We start from the raw sequence: 24,992 nt of genomic DNA on the forward strand, positions 1-24,992 counted from the left end.
AGTTCCACATCTCTTAGCAACATCAGTTCCAACTTGGAAAGGTTTATATGTCCAAGCAACTGGAGTAACCTCTTCAAGGTAGTGATTCATCCTTCAGGTTTTGTTTTTGTTATTCCACAGTAAAAAAACATCTAATTTCTTACCCGTTCCCTCCTGGTCTCCTTCCTCCGCTTCGACACCACCCCAGTCGTTGACCCCAGTCCATAGCTGACAGGGACACACACACACACACACACACACACACACACACACACACACACACACACACACACACACACACACACACACACACACACACACACACGATCAGCATGACCCCAATTCGTGTACAGAGGTGTTTTTTCTTTCTTTGCACGTGAGAGTGGGTGCGTCGCGAATTCTCTACGTAAATGTGTATCATCGTGCAGCGCCGACTCCAATTCTTTTATTCCTCTCTGCTCTTTCCTCGCTCTCCCAGTTGTTCCTGCATATCTCGTGTATTTACCCTGAACAAGCAGCTTGCTATCCCTTACCAAGCCATCCGTTCCGTATCAACCTCTTTCCAAGACGCTTACTGACGGAACAAACCGATGTTTCTTGTTAAAAGTTTCTAATAACAAACGGTCCTTGTTTGGTTCGATCCAGAATTTCAAATATTTTATCATTTTTAACGAAGTTTTCGATTTGTGACGAATCTGCGGATTGGAATTGATGAATCAACTCTTTTCAGAGATCGATTGCGAACACGGATTTTGTGTTATACTGTACCCCACGAACTGTATTACACTGTACCTCACATACTGTATAACATTATACTTATACCTCAACGAACTGTACGCTATGATGAAGGGAGATTTGTCCATGGTGGAGCACAGAACGAACCCCCCGGGAAGGAGCGGCTCAGATGGGGGAAACGGGGTCAGCCCGGGACGTTCTCCCGGGGATGAGGAGTCTGGACCCGGTACGTACTGCTCGTTCCCGTGCGGAGTCCGTGCTGTGTACTATTCAAATAAATAATTATTTTATGGAGAATCACACCATGTACGGATCGGGTTCCCTCGTACAAGATTGTGTCGATGTCCTCATCGGATTCCCTCGTACACCCTGTCGATGTCCTGATCGAGTTCCTTCGTACAACATCCTGTCGATCTCCTGAGCCGGTGAATCGATCCCGTTCGGTGTAATCGGAGCTCGAACTCGAACGGACATTTTGATTCCTGAGATCAGATTTGTCAATGGACGATTTTGAGGAGCAGGTCAGGGTCGTTTCTTCTCTGGGATTCAACAAAACTATCTTTGTTATAATCACCTCTACACCTTATTATAGGTGAGCCTCCCCTCACTTCCAGGTTTCATCATAACCCATGTTATACTTCACTTCCATAATATAACATCCAATCTGTGACGATCACTGACGATGCAAAACGCGCGAAAAGGAGTATTTTACAACGTTGTTGTTGTTGTTGTTTGTGTTCTCCTTCCATTTACATTTATTAAAACTATTTATTAGCAAATTAATATTAGTGTCGAAAATTTCCGTCTCTTTCTAGAGCGTTTACCTTTGCTGGAATAAACAACGTTTTCCTTTGGTAGAATAAACAACGTTTACCTTTGCTGGAATAAACAACGTTTGCCTTTGGTAGAATAAACAACGTTTTCCTTTGGTAGAATAAACAACGTTTTCCTTTGGTAGAATAAACAACGTTTACCTTTGGTAGAATAAACAACGTTTACCTTTGGTAGAATAAACAACGTTTTCTTTTGGTAGAATAAACAACGTTTTCCTTTGGTAGAATAAACAACGTTTTCCTTTGGTATAATAAACAACGTTTACCTTTGCTGGAATAAACAACGTTTACCTTTGCTGGAATAAACAACGTTTACCTTTGATAGAATAAACAACGTTTACCTTTGATAGAATAAACAACGTTTACCTTTGGTAGAATAAACAACGTTTTCCTTTGGTAGAATAAACAACGTTTACCTTTGGTATAATAAACAACGTTTACCTTTGCTGGAATAAACAACGTTTACCTTTGCTGGAATAAACAACGTTTTCCTTTGGTAGAATAAACAACGTTTACCTTTGGTAGAATAAACAACGTTTACCTTTGGTAGAATAAACAACGTTTTCCTTTGGTAGAATAAACAACGTTTACCTTTGGTATAATAAACAACGTTTACCTTTGCTGGAATAAACAACGTTTACCTTTGCTGGAATAAACAACGTTTACCTTTGATAGAATAAACAACGTTTACCTTTGATAGAATAAACGACGTTTACCTTTGGTAGAATAAACGACGTTTACCTTTGGTAGAATAAACGACGTTTACCTTTGATAGAATAAACAACGTTTACCTTTGATAGAATAAACAACGTTTACCTTTGGTAGAATAAACAACGTTTACCTTTGGTAGAATAAACAACGTTTTCCTTTGGTAGAATAAACAACGTTTACCTTTGGTAGAATAAACAACGTTTACCTTTGGTAGAATAAACAACGTTTACCTTTGGTAGAATAAACAACGTTTTCCTTTGGTAGAATAAACAACGTTTACCTTTGGTAGAATAAACAACGTTTACCTTTGGTAGAATAAACAACGTTTTCCTTTGGTAGAATAAACAACGTTTACCTTTGGTAGAATAAACAACGTTTACCTTTGGTAGAATAAACAACGTTTACCTTTGATAGAATAAACAACGTTTACCTTTGGTAGAATAAACAACGTTTACCTTTGGTAGAATAAACAACGTTTTCCTTTGATAGAATAAACAACGTTTTCCTTTGGTAGAATAAACAACGTTTACCTTTGGTATAATAAACAACGTTTACCTTTGCTGGAATAAACAACGTTTTCCTTTGGTAGAATAAACAACGTTTACCTTTGGTAGAATAAACAACGTTTACCTTTGGTAGAATAAACAACGTTTTCCTTTGGTAGAATAAACAACGTTTTCCTTTGGTAGAATAAACAACGTTTACCTTTGGTATAATAAACAACGTTTACCTTTGCTGGAATAAACAACGTTTACCTTTGCTGGAATAAACAACGTTTACCTTTGATAGAATAAACAACGTTTTCCTTTGATAGAATAAACGACGTTTACCTTTGGTAGAATAAACGACGTTTACCTTTGGTAGAATAAATGACGTTTACCTTTGGTAGAATAAACAACGTTTACCTTTGCTGGAATAAACAACGTTTACCTTTGCTGGAATAAACAACGTTTACCTTTGCTGGAATAAACAACGTTTACCTTTGGTAGAATAAACAACGTTTAGCTTTGCTGGAATAAACAACGTTTACCTTTGCTGGAATAAACAACGTTTACCTTTGGTAGAATAAACGACGTTTACCTTTGGTAGAATAAACGACGTTTACCTTTGCTGGAATAAACAACGTTTACCTTTGGTAGAATAAACGACGTTTACCTTTGGTAGAATAAACGACGTTTACCTTTGGTAGAATAAACGACGTTTACCTTTGGTAGAATTAACGACGTTTACCTTTGCTGGAATAAACGACGTTTACCTTTGCTGGAATAAACAACGTTTACCTTTGCTAGAATAAACGACGTTTACCTTTGGTAGAATAAACGACGTTTACCTTTGGTAGAATAAACGACGTTTACCTTTGGTAGAATAAACGACGTTTACCTTTGGTAGAATAAACGACGTTTACCTTTGGTAGAATAAACGACGTTTACCTTTGGTAGAATAAACGACGTTTACCTTTGGTAGAATAAACAACGTTTACCTTTGGTAGAATAAACAACGTTTACCTTTGCTGGAATAAACAACGTTTACCTTTGCTGGAATAAACAACGTTTACCTTTGCTGGAATAAACAACGTTTACCTTTGTTGGAATAAACAACGTTTACCTTTGCTGGAATAAACAACGTTTACCTTTGCTGGAATAAACAACGTTTACCTTTGCTGGAATAAACAACGTTTAGCTTTGCCGGAATAAACAACGTTTACCTTTGCCGGAATAAACAACGTTTACCTTTGCCGGAATAAACAACGTTTACCTTTGGTAGAATAAACAACGTTTACCCTTGGTAGAATAAGCAACGTTTACCTTTGGTAGAATAAACAACGTTTACCTTTGCTGGAATAAACAACGTTTACCTTTGCTGGAATAAACAACGTTTACCTTTGGTAGAATAAACAACGTTTACCTTTGGTAGAATAAACAACGTTTACCTTTGCTGGAATAAACAACGTTTACCTTTGGTAGAATAAACAACGTTTACCTTTGGTAGAATAAACAACGTTTACCTTTGGTAGAATAAACAACGTTTACCTTTGGTAGAATAAACAACGTTTACCTTTGGTAGAATAAACAACGTTTACCTTTGGTAGAATAAACAACGTTTACCTTTGCTGGAATAAACAACGTTTACCTTTGGTAGAATAAACAACGTTTACCTTTGGTAGAATAAACAACGTTTACCTTTGGTAGAATAAACAACGTTTACCTTTGGTAGAATAAACAACGTTAACCTTCGAATCAACACGTGAACAAATTATTAGCTCTTCTTCTTTTTCAAAATCTGTGTTTTTAAATTAAATTGATTATTATCTTTCAAACGGAACCTTTTGTTTTTTTTTACCTCAACCTGCCCCTCGGAACTTCTTGTCTGAAACTACACAAAGGATGTGATGAAAAATGACCACAACCTTCATCACCTGTAATCCACTAAAGTGTGTTTGGAGGGAGTGTGGTGGAAGTCTGGAGGGAGTGTGGTGGGAGTCCGGAGAGAGTGTGGTGGGTGTCCGGAGGGAGTGTGGTGGGTGTCCGGAGCGAGTGTGGTGGGAGTCCGGAGGGAGTGTGGTGGGAGTCCGGAGGGAGTCCGGAGGGAGTGTGGTGGGAGTCCGGAGGGAGTGTGGTGGGAGTCCGGAGGGAGTGTGGTGGGAGTCCAGAGGGAGTGTGGTGTGTGTCCGGAGGGAGTGTGGTGGGAGTGTGGTAGGTGTCCGGAGGGAGTGTGGTGGGAGTCCGGAGGGAGTGTGGTAGGTGTCCGGAGGGAGTGTGGTAGGTGTCCGGAGGGAGTGTGGTGGGTGTCCAGAGGGAGTGTGGTGGGTGTCCGGAGGGAGTGTGGTGGGAGTGTGGTAGGTGTCCGGAGGGAGTGTGGTGGGAGTCCGGAGGGAGTGTGGTAGGTGTCCGGAGGGAGTGTGGTAGGTGTCCGGAGGGAGTGTGGTGGGAGTCTGGAGGGAGTGTGGTGGGAGTATGGAGGGAGTGTGGAGGGAGTCTGGAGGGAGTGTGGTGGGAGTGTGGAGGGAGTCTGGAGAGAGTGTGGATGGAGTCAGGAGGGAGTGTGGTGGGAGTCTGGAGGGAGTGTGGTGGGAGTCCGGAGGGAGTGTGGTGGGAGTCTGAAGGGAGTGTTGTGGAAGTCCGGAGGGAGTGTGGTGGGTGTCCACAAGAATTGTGGTGCAAGTCCGGAGGACGTGTGGTGCGAGTCCGGAGTGGAAGGCAACGCCGGGTACCTTTTCTTGTTCATAAATATTGACCAAGAGAGATTGCTTAGTTTCAGATTTAGCTATTTGGTTTATTTTAGATTTTTTACCTCTTTGGACCTTTGCCCTCTTGACCCCATAATCTAATCATTTCATCTTTGCATCATTATACATACTTTACCAAGTTTGACTTAGTTCCCTTTGCCATTCTTAAGTTATTGCGGTAATGGGAACTTATAACAGACTCTGACCTTTGACCTCTTCACCCCATAGTTAAATCAGTTCAATTCCATTTTATTTGAACTTTCAATTAAATTCCTCCGCCACCAAAGGTGGATGGAGGTTATGTTTTCACCCCTGTCTGTCCGTCTGTCTGTCTGTTTGTGAACAAGATATCTCAAAACGTTGTGGACGGATTTTGGACGAAATTGATTCTGATTTTGATTATGTGTGATTCTTTGTTGTGATTTTTCTGGTCTACTCTTGGATACAAAGCGTAAACTGTTCACCTGGCGGAGGTATGCTCTCCACTGAGTGCCGTTCTCTTTGGGTTTGTTTCCTTCACTTTGTGTCAGGAAAAACTCTTCATCGCTTTACTTTTCCAAGTAGTTTGAAAAATATATCTTTCATGCGATTGGAAAGTTCATTTTTTTTGTCTGGATTGTGATGATTATTTTGTTTGGGAATGCTCCTTAAACTTGAGTTTGAATGTGATGTTTTTATTTTCAGATTCTATTGTGAAGGTCAAGGTGGAGTCCGAGTTCGTTGATGAATACTCCTCATTTATCAAAGGTTTGAGCAGCAATGTTGTAGTTCTACTTAGATGATAAATGATACACTCCCCTACCATAGTATATACACTTTGCTCCATAATACCTGGTACCTGTTGTGTTTCCCACCATGCAAGTGTCCATTTTCATCAGTGCAGTGTAATTTATCGTCATCAGAAAAACATCCCACGATTTTTAATTTGGGAATTGAGGGGCCATTCTGATATGCTGATTCGTTTCTTAACCGTTCAGATTATGAGTTTACTCAGGAGGAAAAATTGGATAATTAGAAGTTGGAGGGAATGGGGTGGATGAGTGCGGTTAACAAGAACAGAAAAAGATAATGGTTTTGGATTGGGGATGATCAGAGGTGGTGATGAACAGGTGTCTTGAAGCAGCAAGTTGAATGTACCGGGACCTGGTCTTGATCCGAACTGGTCAGAAATCAGGCCAATGTAGACGAGGAAGGATTTGATGTCTCCTGCTATGATGAATTCCATGACCTTGCTGATGATTCGAAGTAAGGTGATAGGTCTGTAGTTTATGGGGTTTTTGCACCTTTTTATCTCATGCAGTGATGTCACCAGATTTTCAAGCAGATGTACGATGATCTCGCGCAAAATGAATGGCGAAAAGGGCAGAGAGGACGTGCAAGATCTCTGATCATCAATTTGGTTTCAGACCAGGTCACTCTACTTTGGACATGCTGCTTCTGCTGTCTCAACAATGGATGGAGGTCCTCAATGCCAAACAGGAAATTAGAGCTGTCTCCCTCGACATATCATGTGCCTTCGATACGGTCTGGCACCCCGCTCTGCTCACCAAACTCTCCTCCTTTGGTATCCATGGAAATCTCCACGCATGGCTGGTGGACTTCCTCTCTAGTCGTCGTCAACGTGTGGCCCTGAATGGGTTTCTCTCATCTCCTCTTCCTGTTCAGGCTGGAGTTCCCCAAGGCAGTGTTCTGGGCCCTGTGCTTTTTCTGGTCTTCATCAATGATCTCTCTGACTCTCTTGAAAATCCTCTCTATCTCTTTGCTGATGACTCCACTCTCTGCCACACCATTCCTCATCCCTCAGATCGACAGTCTGCAGCCTCCTCACTCTCTGCAGACCTGGACAAAATCACAGACTGGGCAAACAAGTGGAACATGTCTTTCAATCCTGACAAATCTCACACTCTTACGATGTCTCTCCGAAAACACCGACTGGACAACCCTCCCATCTACTTTCTGAATAATCCTCTCCAAGAAGTTCTGTCACTCAAGCTTTTGGGTCTCACTATCTGCCATGATCTTTCCTGGGAAAACCACATTTCCAAGCTGGCCTCCAAAGCCAGTCGCTGTCTGGGCATCCTCCGTCGTGCGAAGTCCTTCCTTGGTACACCTAAGCTCCTCACCACATACAAGGCTTTCATCCGCAACTCAATGGAGTACTGCTCTCCCCTCTGGGCTGGTGCTCCTGCCTCACACCCAGCTCGTCTTCACGCTGTTGAAACCAAAGTGTTCAGAATCATTGGAATCTCCCGCGATGACGCTATCTCCGAGGTCCTTTCACTTACTCACCGCAGGCAGGTTGGTGGTCTTTCCGTCTTCTACCGACTCCTCTCCGGCCTTGCTCCCCCAGCTCTCTCTGGGCTCTGTCCCCCAAATATTCCTACAGGTCGCACAAGATCTGCCTGCAACCCTCTTATGGTTAAACTGCCAAAATCAAGACTCTCTGCTCACCTTCACTCCTTCATTCCCTCTGGAACAAACTCCCTCACTCTCTTCAATCCCACTCCTCCTTCCAGGTCTTTAAAACAGCTGTTCACCACCATCTCTTATCTTCCCCAATCCAAAACCTTGATCTTTTCTACCCCCGCTAATTTCACCCCAAATCCACTTTTTTGAAATACCAACTTCTTTCCTGGAAGTCCTTGGTGTCCTTGCGTTTTATACCTATCCTGCCTCCCCCCAAGCCCTCTCCCTCCCACACATCTCCCGATGTCCCTGCTCTCAAATGTTGTGTTTGTGTGCTTCCTCCCCTTCTCTCCCCCATCTTGTCTACCGCTCCCCTTTTTATATACTTTGTTTGCTTGTTTGTTTGATTTGTTTGTTTGATAAATGTTAGCTCTTTCACGAGCCTCGATTCTGTATACCAAAAAAAAAAAAAAGGAGCAGATGACGTCTTTTGGACACGTGAGCCGATGCAGTCCGGTCCAGTGACAGAGTCAGAGTCGAGGTTTGACAGAACCTTCTCCACCTTCGCAGGTGCAAAATACACAGAGTGCAGGAGCAGTTGGGTACGACAAGGAAGGATGGATACCAATAGTGAGGGGTTTGGGAACACAATATTTGGAAGTAAACAGAATTGAGACAATTGGGAAATGCCGAAGTGCAGTTTTTACATTTAATGAAGTAAAGACGGGATTCTGCTGCACGCAAATACAGAACCCGATAATGTCTGTTGGTCTCGGTGAAGTTTGTGATCGCTTCCATACGAGACAAATAAATCTTAACAAGGAACGTTCATGCAGGAGGGGGGTGGTGAGAATTGTTAATTCCACCTCTCTTTTTAGAGAACATTACCAATTCAACCTGTGGATTTGTCATTAACCCGAGGTGACATAACATGGTTCCAGCCTGGAGACTCGTTATGATTTATGTTGTGCTTTAACTTTGTTGTGGAAATGTTTATTTGCCTGACCTTCTAGGTATGCTCCGATGAGGTGGTGACAAATATTTCTGTCATATAATTATTTTTTTCGTTCAGCTGCAAGAGAAATAATTAATAAATTTATGTTTTAAAACTACCCCTACTTTACATGAGCCGGGTCTGCGAGATCTGATCGATATTTATCATTGTTGTGAAAGTAATTTCCATGTGATTTATTCAGTGAAGGTTTATAATCTGCAGCACTATTTCTGTGATGTATTCACATCCTTTTCAAACATTCGTGTGCTTCCTCTTGGGTTTTTCTCATCTGCTTTTTAAAAAATTATTTTACCGTCTTTGAAATCAGATCGGTGCTTCGTTTCCTTTCACAAAGCTGAGCATTTTCTTTTTATTATGCCTCCGCCCCCGAAGGTGGCCGGAGGCATTATGTTTTTGGGTTGTCCGTCCGTACGTCCATCCGTCCGTACGGGCTAAACCTCATTTTTCTCAGCAAACACATGTCCGATTGAGACAAAACTTTCAGGGTAGGAGTGACACCCATGCAGAATGTTTTTATGATAATTGTGACGTCATAGGTCATGTGTTATGACGGATGTCTTGGATTAAACGCAGATATTTAAAAAAAATTCATTGGAAACCGCTGAATGGAAAAATTTGAAACTTGGCACATTGTCAAGTCCTCCCAAATGTGGAACAACAGCATGATAATAATGACATCATAGGTGGTGTATACCAGCCAAAAATGTTATAATCAAATTCCTTATCCTAAAAATCTGAAATTGCATGCACATGATCTATGACCCATTTGTATTGTTAAACATAAAATATTAAATTTATGACATCATAGGTCATGTGGTTTGGCAGCCATCTTGGACAGAAAAACGAACCTTATCCGATCAACACGAAACTTCACAAACATGATCCTCTACCCATACATATGCAGTGTGTACATTTTTCATGTCATATGTCATGTAATGTGGCAGCCATATTAGCTTGAAAGCCGATATTTCAAAAAATCCCTTCTCTGAAACTGCTTCACCGATCGATGTGAAACCCATCAAGGCTGGTGAAAATGTGATACTTGAAAATGGCTCAAGGGATTTAAATCAAACTTGTTTATTTTTAGGATGGTGAAAGAGTGCATCTACCCGTTGTGGGATTATGTGGAGGCATATTGGCGACACAGTCGCATTGCTCTAGTTTATGAATGTTCATGTAACTGTCCAGTTGATCAAGTGTTGCTGTAAATTAAAATCCCAGGTATGTTATCCCACTGCACATGTATGTATGTGATACAAGGTAACTGGAAAAAATCCAAATGGAAGAATAAACCTGATACTCGTATCTATAATATGCCAAAGCTTTGAGCCTTCATTTGTTTTGTTTTTTGGGTTTTTTTACCTTCATTTAAGAATGTTTTTCTTTTCAGATTTGATTGTGGAAGTGAAGGTGGAATCTGACTTTGAGGATAATCCAACTTCTGAAGAGAGAGGTCTGAACCACATCAACATTCTGCTTGTTCCAGTTACAGACAGTTATGGGTGCATGTCCAATGTATGTACTGAGGATTTTCTCTGGAGAGATGTTACACTTTTCTTAAGACCACAGAGTGATTCAAAGACCCAGCTGATTTATAATGGATTCCCCTTTGCACATTTTGAAGCATCACCATATTTGTTTGGGATGGTCAGGGTGAGCTTACTGAGAGTTTGCTTCTGTTTCACCTTGTTTACACAGCGCAGCCTCCCCTACCTCTCATTCTTTCCCACATCCCATACTTTTCTCTACTTTGTCCCTAACCCTGCTGTTCATGTGTTTCCCCTTTCTTTATAGTCTTCCTTTTGTTCTGTTGCGTCCTGATCCGTTCTACGGTGCATTCATAAAGTATTCAGACCCCTTCACTTTTTCACATTTTGTTATGTTGCAGCCTTATGCTGAAATCGTTTAAATTCATTTTTTCCCTCATCAATCTGCACTCAATACCCCATAATGACAAAGTGAAAACAGGATTTTAGAATGTTTTGCAAATTTATTAAAATGAAAAAACCTAAATCTCACACTGACGTAAGTATTCAGACCCTTTGCTATGACACTTGAAATTTAGCTCAGGTGCCTCCCATTTCTCTTGATCATCTTTGAGATGTTTCTACAAACATATGCAGTGTGTACCTGAGTCCACCTGTGGTAAATTCAATTGATTGGACATGATTTGGAAAGGCACACACCTGTCCATACAAGGTCTCACAGCTGACAATGCATATCAGAGCAAAAACCAAGCCATGAGATCAAAGGAACTGCCTGCAGAGCTCAGAGACAGGATTGTGTCGAGGCACAGATCTGGGGAAGCCTACAAAAAAATGTCTGCTGCATTGAAGGTTCCCAAGAGCACAGTGGCCTCCATAATTCTTAAATGGAAGAAGTTTGGAACAACCAGGACTCTTCCTAGAGCTGGCCGCCCGGCCAAACTGAGCAATCGGGGGAGAAGGGCCTTGATAATAGAGGTGACCAAGAACCCGATGGTCACTCTGGCTGAGCTCCAGAGATCCTGTGTGGTGATGGCAGAAACTTCCAGAAGGACAACCATCACTGCAACACTCCACCGATCTGGGCTTTATGGCAGAGTGGCCAGACAGCCACTCTCATATCATTTCATAAATCAAATTTTGATTAAAAACAAATAATTAAATGTTCATTGGATGGGATAGGAACTCAAGATCTCTTGTATCCTAAGAAATGGTTAGACTACGTCACACAGTCTGCTCTGTTTCTTCAATGCTGGATAGTTTATGATCACGATGAAGGACCAAACCAACAACAGATATTACCAACAACACGGCAATAGGCCAACTCGTAATTACACAACTCCAACACACTGAGAAGGCTCTACTAGTTATGGGAGTTACAAAACCAAATTGTAACAGTTTAACTATTTCTTCCCTTCTTTCATCATACAGATCATACTCCTTTAAATCTGTCTTTTTGAAAATAAACTGTGAATACACTTTTGAATTTTCACCTTTTTTACGAACTACCGTACATCGTGCCACTTCTGCCATTGTTGTTGTTGTGTTGTTGTTCTTGTTTTTGATGTTGTTTAATCGAGATATAAAAATGACAATAACAGAAACTATACCAAGAATACTGTACATAATCGATATCCATCTTTTTCAACAATGTTTAGTAACTAACTGGAACAAACTCCCTCACTCTCTTCAATCCCACTCCTCCCTCCAGGTCTTTAAAACAGCTGTTCACCACCATCTCTTACCTTTCCCCATGCAAAACCTTGATCTTTTCTACCCCCGTTAATTCAGCCCAGATCCACTTTTTTGAAATACCGACTTCTTTCCTGGAAGTCCGAGCAGTGTCCATGTGTTTTATACCTCTCCCAAACTCCCCTCCCTTCCCTTGCCTCACCCCCCCAATCCCTCTCCCTCCCACAGATCCCCCGATGTCCCTGTTCTCTGCTGTTGTGCTTGTGTGCTTCCCTCTCTCCCCATTTTGTCTCCCGCTCCCTTTATCATATGTTTTATGTGTCAGTTTTTATTTTTTGTGATTAATTTTAGCTCTTACACGAGCCTCGATCTTGTACACAAAAAAAAGAAAAAGCTAACGGATCCAGATTTTTGACATAATGTGTTGGTAAACTTCAAAAACGCAAACATAGTTAAATAATTTAAGCATTTTCTTAAATGTAATTGTTGCACATTTTACATTTAAATTATATATTTTCTTCACTGTGGAAATTTATAGAAAAATTCACTGCACAAGAGAGTTTCCTTTCCCACATTCCGAGACCACATATTCGGTTATAAACACCTCATTACATGTGAAACATGACCAATACCACATCTTCGGTTATAAATACCTCATTACATGTGAAACACAACCAAGACCACATATTCGGTTATAAACACCTCGTTACATGTGGAACAGGAGAGAGACCAGATATTCGGTTATAAACACCTCATTACATGTGAAACAGGAGAGAGACCACATCTTCGGTTATAAACACCTCATTACATGTGAAACATGACCGAGACCACATATTCGGTTATAAACACCTCATTACATGTGAAACACGGCCGAGACCACATATTCGGTTATAAACACCTCATTGCATGTGAAACAGGAGAGAGACCACATCTTTGGTTATGAACACCTCATTACATGTGAAACAGGAGATAGACCACATATTCGGTTATAAACACCTCATTACATGTGAAACACGACCGAGACCACATATTCGGTTATAAATACCTCATTACATGTGAAACACAACCAAGACCACATATTCGGTTATAAACACCTCGTTACATGTGGAACAGGAGAGAGACCAGATATTCGGTTATAAACACCTCATTACATGTGAAACAGGAGAGAGACCACATCTTCGGTTATAAACACCTCATTACATGTGAAACATGACCAATACCACATCTTCGGTTATAAACACCTCATTACATGTGAAACACGACCGAGACCACATCTTCGGTTATAAACACCTCATTACATGTGAAACACGACCGAGACCACATATTCGGTTATAAACACCTCATTACATGTGAAACACGGCCGAGACCACATATTCGGTTATAAACACCTCATTGCATGTGAAACAGGACCGAGACCACATCTTCGGTTATGAACACCTCATTACATGTGAAACAGGAGATAGACCACATATTCGGTTATAAACACCTCATTACATGTGAAACACGACCGAGACCACATATTCGGTTATAAACACCTTGTTACATGTGAAACAGGATCACTTTTGATGGGAGGAGAGGGGTTTGGGGGGGGCGCGTGCTGGGTCCCCCCCCCCCCTTCCCCGGATCTGTCTATGCCCCCACCGTCATGAAGTGGAGCCACCCACGGCAAAGTTACAGATAGAGAACAGAAGGAAAGGGCTGCTTCATGGGGAACGATCGACACTCTGACCATGAGGGGCTGTCCTGACAGTGGCCCCTTGTTTAACCAGGCCGTGGCCAATGTGTAAGAATTTGATTTTTTAGCAACGGAGCGTATTGAGGCGGAGGTGATAATCCCAGGGCACAAATTAAGAGTTCACATAATTATTTTTACAAGGCAATGGAATGCATCCAGCTGTTCCGCATCAGCGAGAACACCTAATTGTCATTTCATCATGCACTTCCTCTATTTTCAGATCTCCCTGCTTTTTCAGATTCACGAGTTTTTTCCCCCCCCCCATAACCCCTCCTATTTTTGGCCTCTTTGGTTAAGTCGGAAAATGTGTTTTTCTGTTGGAGACCACCTAGTGTGTTTCTCCCCACTACTTGGAATGATTGTTTTGGTTGCATTTTGTTTGTTTATCCTTTCCTTTATTGTAATAAACTGTTGTCACATGGTTTGCAGGCGAAGCTCAAGTGGTGAAGTCAGAAACTTTCCAAAACAACATTCTTCAGACTTCCCAGGATGCTTTGAGCAATGATCATGTGAAGCAGGAACCGTGCGATTCTCCACCGATGGAGCCAAGCAAATCTGCTCAGCTGCTCGAAGGTAAGCCGAGCTCTCTATAGATCACGTCACATTGTGTTTACTTGTTTCATTCATTCTTTCACGATGAAATCATTTTGTTTCAAACCTTGCAGAATAGCAGGTCCATTTAAATTGTTTTCACTCAAATGGCTTGTTTATGTGAACGAGACAGGGACAACTGTTTCATTTTAAATACAGGTCGCACATAAAAAACACATTCAACGTCACATCAGACCATCACAACCAATTTTCACCCCTGTGGATATCTGGATACTTCAGAGTTATGGACTTATTTGGACTAAACTTGGTGTACATGTACAGGTTGGATGTGTGACCAGAACAAATAAGACCTGGATCCAGATTCAGATTTGAGAATATTTGAATTGCCTTTTGAATCCGGATTCAGATTCATAATTGAGATATTGGGCCAAAAACGATATATATCACGATATTTCAAGAAGTTATGGATGGGTTTTGACAAAACCTGGAGGATATGTTTGGTCGGTGACAAGTACAAGCCAATTAGATATGGTTGAAGTCCAGCTACAGATCCGGCCTATCAGTAGAATACAAAACATAAACCATTCAGCATGGAGGAGTTCAACTCTCTCCCAAGTGCCATTCTTGTTCAGTTTGAGTTGTGTATCCCACAGTTCAAGTTTCTGATCAGATCGATATCTAATGTATGGACAATTCTTTTCTTTTTTTCTTTTTTTTTTCTTTTTTTTGTATACTGAATCGAGGCTCGTGAAAGAGCTAACATTTACTTCACAAACAAATCGACCAGACAAACAAAATACACAAAAAGAGGGAGCGGAAGACAAGATGGGGAGAAAAGGGGAAGCACACAAACACAACATCCAAGAGCAGGGAGATGTGTGGAAGGGAGAGGGCCCGGGGGGAGGAGGTATGGGAAGGGGGGGGTGGGGGGGGAGGGAGAAGTATAAAGCACAAGGACACCAAGGACTTCCAGGACAGAAGTTGGTATTTCAAAAAGGGGAATTGGGGTGAAATTAGCGGGGGTAGAAAAGATCAAGGTTTTGGATGGGGGAAGATAAGAGATGGTGGTGAACAGCTGTTTTAAAGACTTGGAGGGTGGAGTGGGATTGAAGAGAGTGAGGGAGTTTGTTCCAGAGGCGGGAGAAAAGAGGAATGAAGGAGTGAAGGTGAGCAGAGAGTCTTGATTTTGGCAGTTTAACCAAAAGAGGGTTGCAGGCAGATCTTGTGCGACCTGTAGGAATATTTGCGGGACAGAGCCCAGAGAGAGCTGGGGGGGCAAGGCCAGAGAGGAGTCGGTAGAAGACGGAAAGACCAACCTGCCTGCGGTGAGTGAGTGAGAGGCCCTTGGAGTTAGCTTCATCGCGGGAGATTCCAATGATTCTGAATGCTTTGGTTTCAACAGCGCGAAGGCGAGCTAGGTGTGAGGCAGGAGCACCAGCCCAGAGGGGAGAGCAGTATTCCATTGAGCTGCGGATGAAAGCCTTGTATGTGGTGAGGAGCTCAGGTGTGCCAAGGAACGACTTCGCACGACGGAGGATGCCCAGTCGGCGACTGGCTTTGGAGGCCAGATTTGAAATGTGGTTTTTCCAGGAAAGATCATGGCAGATAGTGAGACCCAAAAGCTTGAGTGACAGAACTTCTTGGAGAGGATTATTCAGAAAGTGGATGGGAGGGTTGTCCAGTCGGTCTTTTCGGAGAGACATCGTAATCTCCCCTATAGATGACTAGTTTGTGCAATGATAGCATTCTGGATTCCATTTTATTCACGATTAATGTTTTAACCTCAATATTTGGACACAAAACTATTCTTACCACACCACAGACCATCTGTACAATGCAGAGAGACCACAGACCTGTCTGCAATGGGAAAGTGATCGACCCATACACTTGGCTTCAATGCGTGTGATTCCAATAATCTTGATGGCTTTGGTTTCCACGGTAACAAGTTGAGCAAGGTGTGTAGCAGGGGAGCCAGCCCAGTGGGGAGAGCAGTACTCCATCAAAAGGCGGATGAAGGCCTAGTAAGTGGATAGGAGGAAGGACTTTGTACAACGGAGGATGCCCAGTCGGTAACAGGCTTTGGAGGCTTCGGAGGAACGATTATGGCTGATAGTGAGACCCAAGAGTTTCAAGAGGATTGCTTAGAAAGTAGATGGGAGGGTTTACACATGGTCCTTTCGGAGAGAGTGCGACAATTGTTGGGATTGAAAAGCGTATTCCAAGTGAAGCTGATATTGGTCGGTAAAACCTCTGATTGTTGGAAGCTGCGTCCAGAATGATGGAACAACCTTTGTGAAGGTTCTCTTTCCGCTTCCGGCTTGTCGATCGAGGTGGCGACTTTTGATCTCTCCAGGCATCAAAAGTTAAGTATTTTTCCATTCGTGTGTTTGTCAAATTTCCACTCGTTATTTTATCGTCCATGCGTTATTGTTTGTTTCTAGTTACTTTTGGTTTGAATTTCCTGTAACTCGTAATTAATTAATCGTTTTCCATTTTCTCCGCGTGCGCGGCCTTGTAGCCTTGTAACCTGAGGCTACCCCCGTCGAAGTTTGTTCACTTAAGTTCCTTACTTCATTGTATTGCTTGGTTCTTAGATTTTTCCCTTCTCCCCCGAACTTCCCTGAACATCTACTCTTTGTCTAACGTTTTAACCCCCCCCCCCCCCCAAAAAAAAACAACATTTATCTCCTTTTCTCCACGTGCTTATCTCCACGTGCGCTGTCTTGCCCCACCCCCATTATCTCCTTGCCTTCCACCTTTTGCCCTGTTCACGTGACACGTGGTTGTCCCCCGAGGCTCCCTCTCCTTGTCGGTATTTTGTGAATATAAGATCGTTTTTCACGGCTTTGTTTAAATATTATTTAAATATGTTTAAACTTTCCCCTGCAATGTTTTATTCAGTGGTATATGTTTGTTGCTGTTTTTTCACTGTTTCGCAAACAACACGCTGTTTTTCTTCCAATTTAAAAAGCTTTTTTCAATTTCCTCTTCAACTCATTCCACTTCAAAAAAAAATTCAAGCTCTTACAATTCTTCCTCCCGAAATGCTCGAAATTCACCTTCATTCCACCCCTCCTCTATCATTCTTAAACGGATCTCCAACTTGAAAATCACAATAAACCCAATTTGTTATAAATATTTGTTTGTCATTAATCATCCACTTTCTAAAATCCCGCCTCAAACCTCTCCTCCTAAACTACCTCCTCCTCCTCCCTTTCTATTCTCCCTTCTCGCCCCTCCCCTCCAAATCTCCCCCCTCACCCCTCCCCTTCAAAATTCCTCCCCAACCCCTCCCCATCAAATCTCCCCCCCTCTACCATCCCTCTCCAATTCTCCCCCCTCCCCCCTCCTCCTCAAAGCTGCCTCCTCCCCACTACGTCTCCCTTCTATCTCATACCTACACCTCCTCCAACCTTCTACTTTCCTCTCCCCTCCCCCCTCAAACAACCCCTCACTGTGCCTCATCCCATCACCATCAAACCTTTTGTCCTCCTCATCCTTCCCTTTCTTGTAACTCTTCTGTAATCTCTGACACACAATCAACAGCTCTCCCTACCTCCCGCCTCATCCTTCATCTGACCCTACCCCTCCCCTCCCCTGTCCTGCACCCGATGCTCCCCCTCTCTCTTCATTAATGGTATGGACCTCAAACAACCAGGGCCTTCACTCAAACCCGATTGATCTCTCCATTCAGGTTGCTTCTGACAATCCAGACTTGATCTGCTCAACAAAAACTTTCCTCCTTCATGATGTCTCTCATTCCTTAATATCTCTTCCTGGTTACTCCCTCCTCCGGTATGATAGACCTGAGCCTCGTCCTGGTGGTGGGGTTGCTATCTTTATCAAAAACTGTCTCCATGTCTCGATGTCTCCATGTCTCTCGGTCCCTGCTCTCAAATGTTGTGTTTGTGTCCTTCCCCCTCTCTCCCCATCTTGTCTACCGCTCCCTATGTTATATGTTTTATGTGTCGGTTTGTCTTTCTGTGTGATTAATGTTCGCTCTTTCACGAGCCTCGATATTGTATACAAAAAAAAAAAAAAAAAAAAAAAAAAAAAAACTGTCTTCCTCACTCTCCTTGCACTGCCCTCTCTCCACCCCACCCCCAGGAGTACCTCTGGCTACGTCTTCCTATCCGCTCCCACCTTTTGTTCATATGTGTTCTGTACCGTCCTCCAAACAGTGATGACTCTATTTACATTTCGCTGTCTGGCAACATGGACCAACTTCTATCTACTCATCCCAACTCTCTCTTCCTCATATGTGGCGACTTCAACTGTCATCATGCCAGCTGGCTGGGTGTGGGTTCCTCTCTCTCACCAGCCATGGCACCTCAGCAAAGGACTTCTGCGACTCATTAGGACTGACACAATCTGTCCATTTCCCGACCCGGATCTCAGTCAATGGAGTATCTTCTCTTCTCGACTTGGTTATGACAAACTTCCCTGCAAATGTCTGCTGCTCTTCTTCTGCTCCAGTCGGTTCTTCTGATCATGTGCTTGTTAAAGTGGATATCTCTCTGGCCATTCTCAGAGAGCCTCCTCAGTGTCGACGAGTCTGACATTTCACTCAGGCCGAATGGCACGGTCTTCAAGCAGCCATCAATCATCTGGACTGGTCTCCCATCTCTACTGCTTCTGACATCAATTCTTCCTGGGAATTCTTCCAAAGCAAACTGCTCTTTCTCATGCACAGATTTATCCCATCTCGTCTTCAGTTGTCTTACCCTTCCTCCCGTCCATGGTACACTGAATCCTGTGGTGGGGCAGTTGCCCTAAACAACTTGCCTTTGCCTCTTGGAAGGCAAATCCAACTGAAGACAATCTCGGTTCCTTCCACCAAGCTCGGAACAATTGTGTGTCTACCCTCAGGAGTGCCAGGAAGCACTATCTCTCCACACTCAAGAATGAACTCTCAAACCTGTCTCCTTCCTCCAAATCCTAGTGGCATCTGGTCAAATCTGTTTCTGGTGTTTGTTCTCCCTCCACCCCCTCCCTTACCTCAAATGGCTGCACAGTTGACACCGCACGTGACAAAGCCGAGTGCCTCAACTCTGTGTTTGCCTCAAAATCTTGTGTCCCAAACCCATCTCTCTCTGTTCCCACCTTTCCCAGTCGAACCCAACTGCTCCTGGACTCCGTGTCCTTCTCTACTGACAAGGTGGAGAAGTTTTTTGTCAAACCATGACTCTGATTTTGCAACTGGACCAGACGGCATCAGCCCACGGGTCCTAAAATCTTGCTCTGCCATTCTTTCTCACCCTCTCTCTGTTCTCGTCACCCTCTCTTTTGCTCAAGGTCATCTGCCATCATCTTGGAAATCAGCAAACATTACCGCTTTACACAAAAAGGTGCAAAAACAGATGCTTGCAACTACAGACCAATCAGCCTGCTCCCAATTATCAGCAAAGTCATGGAATTCATCATTGCTTCGGATATCAAATCATTCCTCTTCTCCAATGGCTTGATCTCCAATCATCAATTTGGATTCAGACCAGGTCATTCTACTCTGGACATGCTGCTTCTGCTGTCTCAACAATGGATGGAGGTCCTCAATACCAAACAAGAAATCAGAGCTGTCTCTCTTGACATATCACGTGCCTTCGATACGGTCTGGCACCCAGCTCTGCTCACCAAACTCTCCTCCTATGGTATCCATGAAAATCTCCACGCATGGCTTGCGGACTTCCTCTCTGGTCGTAGTCAACGTGTGGCCCTGAATGGATTTCTCTCAACTCCCCTTCCTGTTCAGGCTGGAGTTCCCCAAGGCAGTGTTCTGGGGCCTGTGCTTTTTCTGGTCTTCATCAATGATCTCTCCGAGTCTCTGGAAAATCCTCTCTATCTCTTTGCTGATGACTCCACTCTCTGCCGCTCCATACCTCATCCCTCGGATCGGCAGTCTGCAGCCTCCTGTAGGGAGTACTCTTTGAAGACCTGGACAAAATCACAGACTGGTCAAACAAGTGGAACATGTCTTTCAATCCTGACAAATCTCACACTCTTACTATGTCTCTCCAAAAAGACCGACTGGACAACCCTCCCATCTACTTTCTTAACAATCCCCTCCAATAAGTTCTGTCGCTCAAGCTTTTGGGTCTCACTATCTGCCATGATCTTTCCTGGGAAAACCACATTTCCAAGCTGGCCTCCAAAGCCAGTCGCCGACTGGGCATCCTCCGTCGTGCGAAGTCCTTCCTTGGCACACCTGAGCTCCTCACCACATACAAGGCTTTCATCTGCAGCTCAATGGAATACTGTTCTCCCCTCTGGGCTGGTGCTCCTGCCTCACACCTAGCTCGGCTTCACGCTTTTGAAACCAAAGCTTTCAGAATCATTGGAATCTCCTGCGATGAAGCTAACTCCGAGGGCCTTTCACTCAGTCACCGCAGGCAGGTTGGTGGTCTTTCTGTCTTCCTCGACTCCTCTCCGGCCTTGCTCCCCCAGCTCTCTGTGCTCTGTCCCCCAAATATTTCTGCAGGTTGCTCAAGATCTACCAGCAACCCTCTTATGGTTAAACTGCCAAAATCTAGGCTCTCTGCGCACCTTCACTCTTTCATTCCTCTTTTCTCCCGCCTCTGCAACAAACTCCCCAACTCTCTTCAATCCCACTCCCCCTCCAGGTCTTTAAAACAGCTGTTCACCACCATCTCTTATCTTCCCCCATCCAAAACCTTGATCTTTTCTACCCCCGCTAATTCACCCCAGATCCCCTTGTTTGAAATTCCAACTTCTTTCCTGGAAGTCCTTGCAGTGTCCATGTGTTTTATACCTCTCCCACCTCCCCCCAAGCCCTCTCCCTCCCACAGATCTCTCGATGTCCCTGTTCTCAAATGTTGTGTTTGTGTTCTTCCCTCTCTCCCCATCTTGTCTACCGCTCCCCTTATTATATGTTTTATGTGTCGGTTTGATTTTTCGTGTGATTAATGTTAGCTCTTTCACGAGCCTTGATCTTGTATTCAACAAAAAAACAAAAAAAAAGGTATTTTGTGTGTGCTCCATAGCTGTTTCATTCATTTGGCCAGTTCCAAAATTCTTCCTTTTTTGAATCCTGACTGGACCGCCCCCCCCCCCCCCCCCCCCCCCCCAATGTTTAAATAAGGACAATGTTCAATTTAACTTGTGAAATACTTATCAAATATGGACAAATTGGTGTTAATTATTACTTTTTGTGATTTGTCTTTGCAGAGAAACAAATGAAACTGGATTATTGGTCCAACTGTTCCCAGTTGCTCAACACACAAGTTTTCAATCGTCACATGACACAGACCGTCAATCAAGAAACTGACACATTTAACAGCGTTTCTTGTAAATGTTTCACAGATACCCTCAAGGATATCCAAGGAAGTCGGAAACCACACAAGTGTTCTTTGTGTGACAAATCATTTTCTACGTTGTCATCTTTAAAACTACATCAAGCAGCAATCCGCATGGGCAAGAAGCCCTCCACGTGTTCTATTTACAGCAAGGAGTTTGCTCGCTCATCAAATTTGCACATTCATCAAAGACAGCACAGGGGAGAGAAACCATACACGTGTTCTTTGTGTCATAAGGCCTTTGCTCGATCATCACATTTAAGGGATCATCAAAGAGCACACACAGGTGAGAAGCCTCACAAGTGTTCTTTGTGTCCTAAAGCCTTTGCTCGTTCATCACATTTATACATTCATCAAAGACAGCACACGGGAGAGAAGCCTCACAAGTGTTATTTGTGTCCTAAAGCCTTTACTCAATCATCACATTTGCACATTCATCAAAGACAGCACATGGGAGAGAAGCCACAAAAGTGTTCTGTGTGTCCTAAAACCTTTACGCGATCATCACATTTAAGGAATCATCAAATAATACATGCAGGAGAGAGGCCTCACAAGTGTTATTTGTGTCCTAAAGCCTTTATTCGATCATCACATTTGAGGGATCATCAAATAATACATGCAGGAGAGAAGCCACACAAGTGTTCTTTGTGTCCGAAAGCCTTTATTCGATCGTCACATTTGAGGAATCATCAAATGGTACATGCAGGAGGGAAGCCTCACAAGTGTTCTTTGTGTTCTAAAGACTTTACGCAATCATCATCTTTGAGGGATCATCAAAGAATACACACAGGAGAGAAGCCTCACAAGTGTTCTGTGTGTCCTAAAGCCTTTACTCGACCATCACATTTAAGGATTCATCAAATAATACATGCAGGGGAGAAGCCATACAAGTGTTCTGTGTGTCTTAACGCCTTTGCTCGATCATCAGTTTTAAGGAGACATCAAATAATGCACACAGGAGAGAAGCCACACAAGTGTTCTGTGTGTCTTAAAGCCTTTGCTCGATCATCAGTTTTGAGGAGACATCAAATAATGCACACAGGAGGGAAGCCTCACAAGTGTTCTTTGTGTTCTAAAGACTTTACGCAATCATCATCTTTGAGGGATCATCAAAAAATACACAGGGGAGAGAAGCCTCACAAGTGTTCTGTGTGTCCTAAAGCCTTTACTCGACCATCACATTTAAGGATTCATCAAATAATACACACAGGAGAGAAGCCCTAAATGTGTTTGTGTGCAGTGAGGCATTTGCTTTTTCGTCATATTTTTCTCAACATCAAAGAATACAGACCACAGCTCTTGCAAGGTATCTTACAAGGTATATTACAAGGTATTTTACAAGGTATCTTACAGGCTTTCCCCCCTCCTGCTTTGCCTGGCTCTGGACCCACTGAGTATCCTCATCAATGAACAAGGACACGGATACAATCTAACGTCCAAAAGAAAAATGACCAAAGAACTTGCAGGGGTGACACATCTACTGGACATGGATGATCTAAAACCGTTTTCACTGAATGATAACAAATTGGCAGATCCACTCAAATAAGTAAAGCACTACTCGGAGGACATTCAAATGGAATTTGGTCTTGACAAATGTGCCAAATGCACATTTCTATATGGGAAAACAAAAAGAACACACTATTTCAATCAATAAAAGGACAACAATACAGGAACTAGAAAAAGAAGCATCCCACAAATACTTTGAAATATTTGAATGCCCCCAAGTTCAATGCAAAAAAAAACTTGTAAAATAATCAGCAAAGAGTACCTATGTCCTATACAGAATAAGACTAATTCTGAAATCATCCCTCTCTCCAATGAACAAAACCAAAGCTATAAACCAACTTGTAGTACCGGTATTCCAGTATACCTGTGCAATTATAAACTGGCCACAATCGGAGATCAACAACTTAGACACCAAAACAAGGAAACTTCTAACTATTCATAAACTATTCTACAAAAACCTATGCATTCCGACGTTTTACTTGTCGAGACGAGAAGGAGTTATATTAAGGGTGTTATATTAAGGGTGTGAGTTATAGAAGGGTGTGGGATGGAGCTGAACTAAGAGCATAGCACATCGTGTGTAGGACTAGCGGAGTATGTGAAAAGCTCAACAGACTATTAAATGAGATTTGTACATGAGGAAGAAAACAACATTTAACGAGAAAAGGGATCCTTAATCCATTTAGCAACAAACTTCCAAAAACAGGTGCGCATTATGGATACTGCGCAGGAAAACGAAACAGAAACAAATGCAGCTCCAATGATTGCAAAGAAAAACAAGGAAAAGGACAAAAATAATATCAGCATATATACTCTGCCAAATGGGAGAATGACAAAAGAGCAGGAAAATATGAAAAAGAGCTTGACCGAAATCAGAGAGATCGACAAGGAAGGCTCCTTGGAATGGCTTAGAGGTCAAATTAATTGGGATGGAGAACGAGTAATCATATATGCCCAAGACCAAGGACACTACACTTGTGCCTTTGAGAAAATGGTGGGATTGAGCTAATTGGACAAGTGGAGGTTTTGTGAAGTAGAAAGAGAAAGTACCAGTCACATATTTTTTCAGCATGAAAAACTCATGTCAGCAGGGGATGGTTTGCCCACTTTAAGCAGGGTCCGCAATGTAAAGCTCGCAGGCAAGTGTGCTTCAGCGGACCAATAGGAAGCTCATGAGAGAGAGAGAGAGAGAGAGAGAGAGAGACAGACAGACAGACAGAGACAGACAGACAGAGACAGACAGACAGAGACAGACAGAGACAGACAGACAGAGACAGACAGACAGACAGACAGACAGACACAGACAGAGACTGACAGACAGACAGACAGACAGACAGAGAGACAGACAGACAGAGACAGAGACAGACAGAGACAGACAACGAACGAACGAGAGAGAACGAGAGAACGAACGAACAGCATGGGGCTTCAAGGCTGCCAATGACTGGATATCTCTTCTCCTCTGCTCCAATGCCATAGGGGACTGCAGGATTAATCCTATTACGATGTATCATTCCCTAATTCCACGTGCTCTCGAGGGCAAAAACAAGTAAACTCTGATTGTATTTTGGAGGGCAAACAGAAAAGCATGGGCAACAGCTTTCATCCTTATGGATTGGTTCCACAACTGTTTTGTCCCTCAAGTGGACATGTACCTGGCAGATAAGAACCTCTCTTTCAAGGTTCTGCTGGTGGGCAATGCTCCTGACCACCTTGAGGTGCTGAAGGTGGCCTATGCCAATGTCCAGGTCATCTTACTGCCACCCAACAACCCCTCACTAATGCAACTACTTGACCAAAGTGGGATTTCA

At 42.9% G+C, this 24,992-nt stretch overlaps 2 protein-coding genes across 2 annotated transcripts in view; one reads left to right on the forward strand and one right to left on the reverse strand.

The window, feature by feature from the left end:
- Nucleotides 1-24,992, reverse strand: part of LOC137428111 (uncharacterized) — a 218,517-nt gene that overhangs the window by 9,869 nt on the left and 183,656 nt on the right. The window lies entirely within an intron of this gene.
- LOC137427548 (uncharacterized) lies at nt 788-23,952 on the forward strand. Its single transcript, XM_078778036.1, has 5 exons — nt 788-940; nt 6,169-6,231; nt 10,296-10,358; nt 14,246-14,389; nt 21,551-23,952. The coding sequence occupies exons 1-5, from the start codon at nt 820-822 to the stop codon at nt 22,900-22,902; spliced, it is 1,743 nt and encodes a 580-aa protein (XP_078634162.1). The 5' UTR covers nt 788-819; the 3' UTR covers nt 22,903-23,952.

The sequence above is a fragment of the Myxine glutinosa genome, chromosome 5, assembly GCF_964187855.1.
Source record: "Myxine glutinosa chromosome 5, kmMyxGlut1.1, whole genome shotgun sequence".
Taxonomy (NCBI): Eukaryota; Metazoa; Chordata; class Myxini; order Myxiniformes; family Myxinidae; genus Myxine; species Myxine glutinosa.

Bases quoted from the DNA above. Each gene is read 5' to 3' on its own strand.
- LOC137427548 (XM_078778036.1), top strand. From the start codon at position 820: ATGATGAAGGGAGATTTGTCCATGGTGGAGCACAGAACGAACCCCCCG. The intron at 10,359-14,245 runs GTCTGAACCACA...CATGGTTTGCAG, and splicing joins TCCAACTTCTGAAGAGAGAG to GCGAAGCTCAAGTGGTGAAG. The intron at 14,390-21,550 runs GTAAGCCGAGCT...TTGTCTTTGCAG, and splicing joins ATCTGCTCAGCTGCTCGAAG to AGAAACAAATGAAACTGGAT.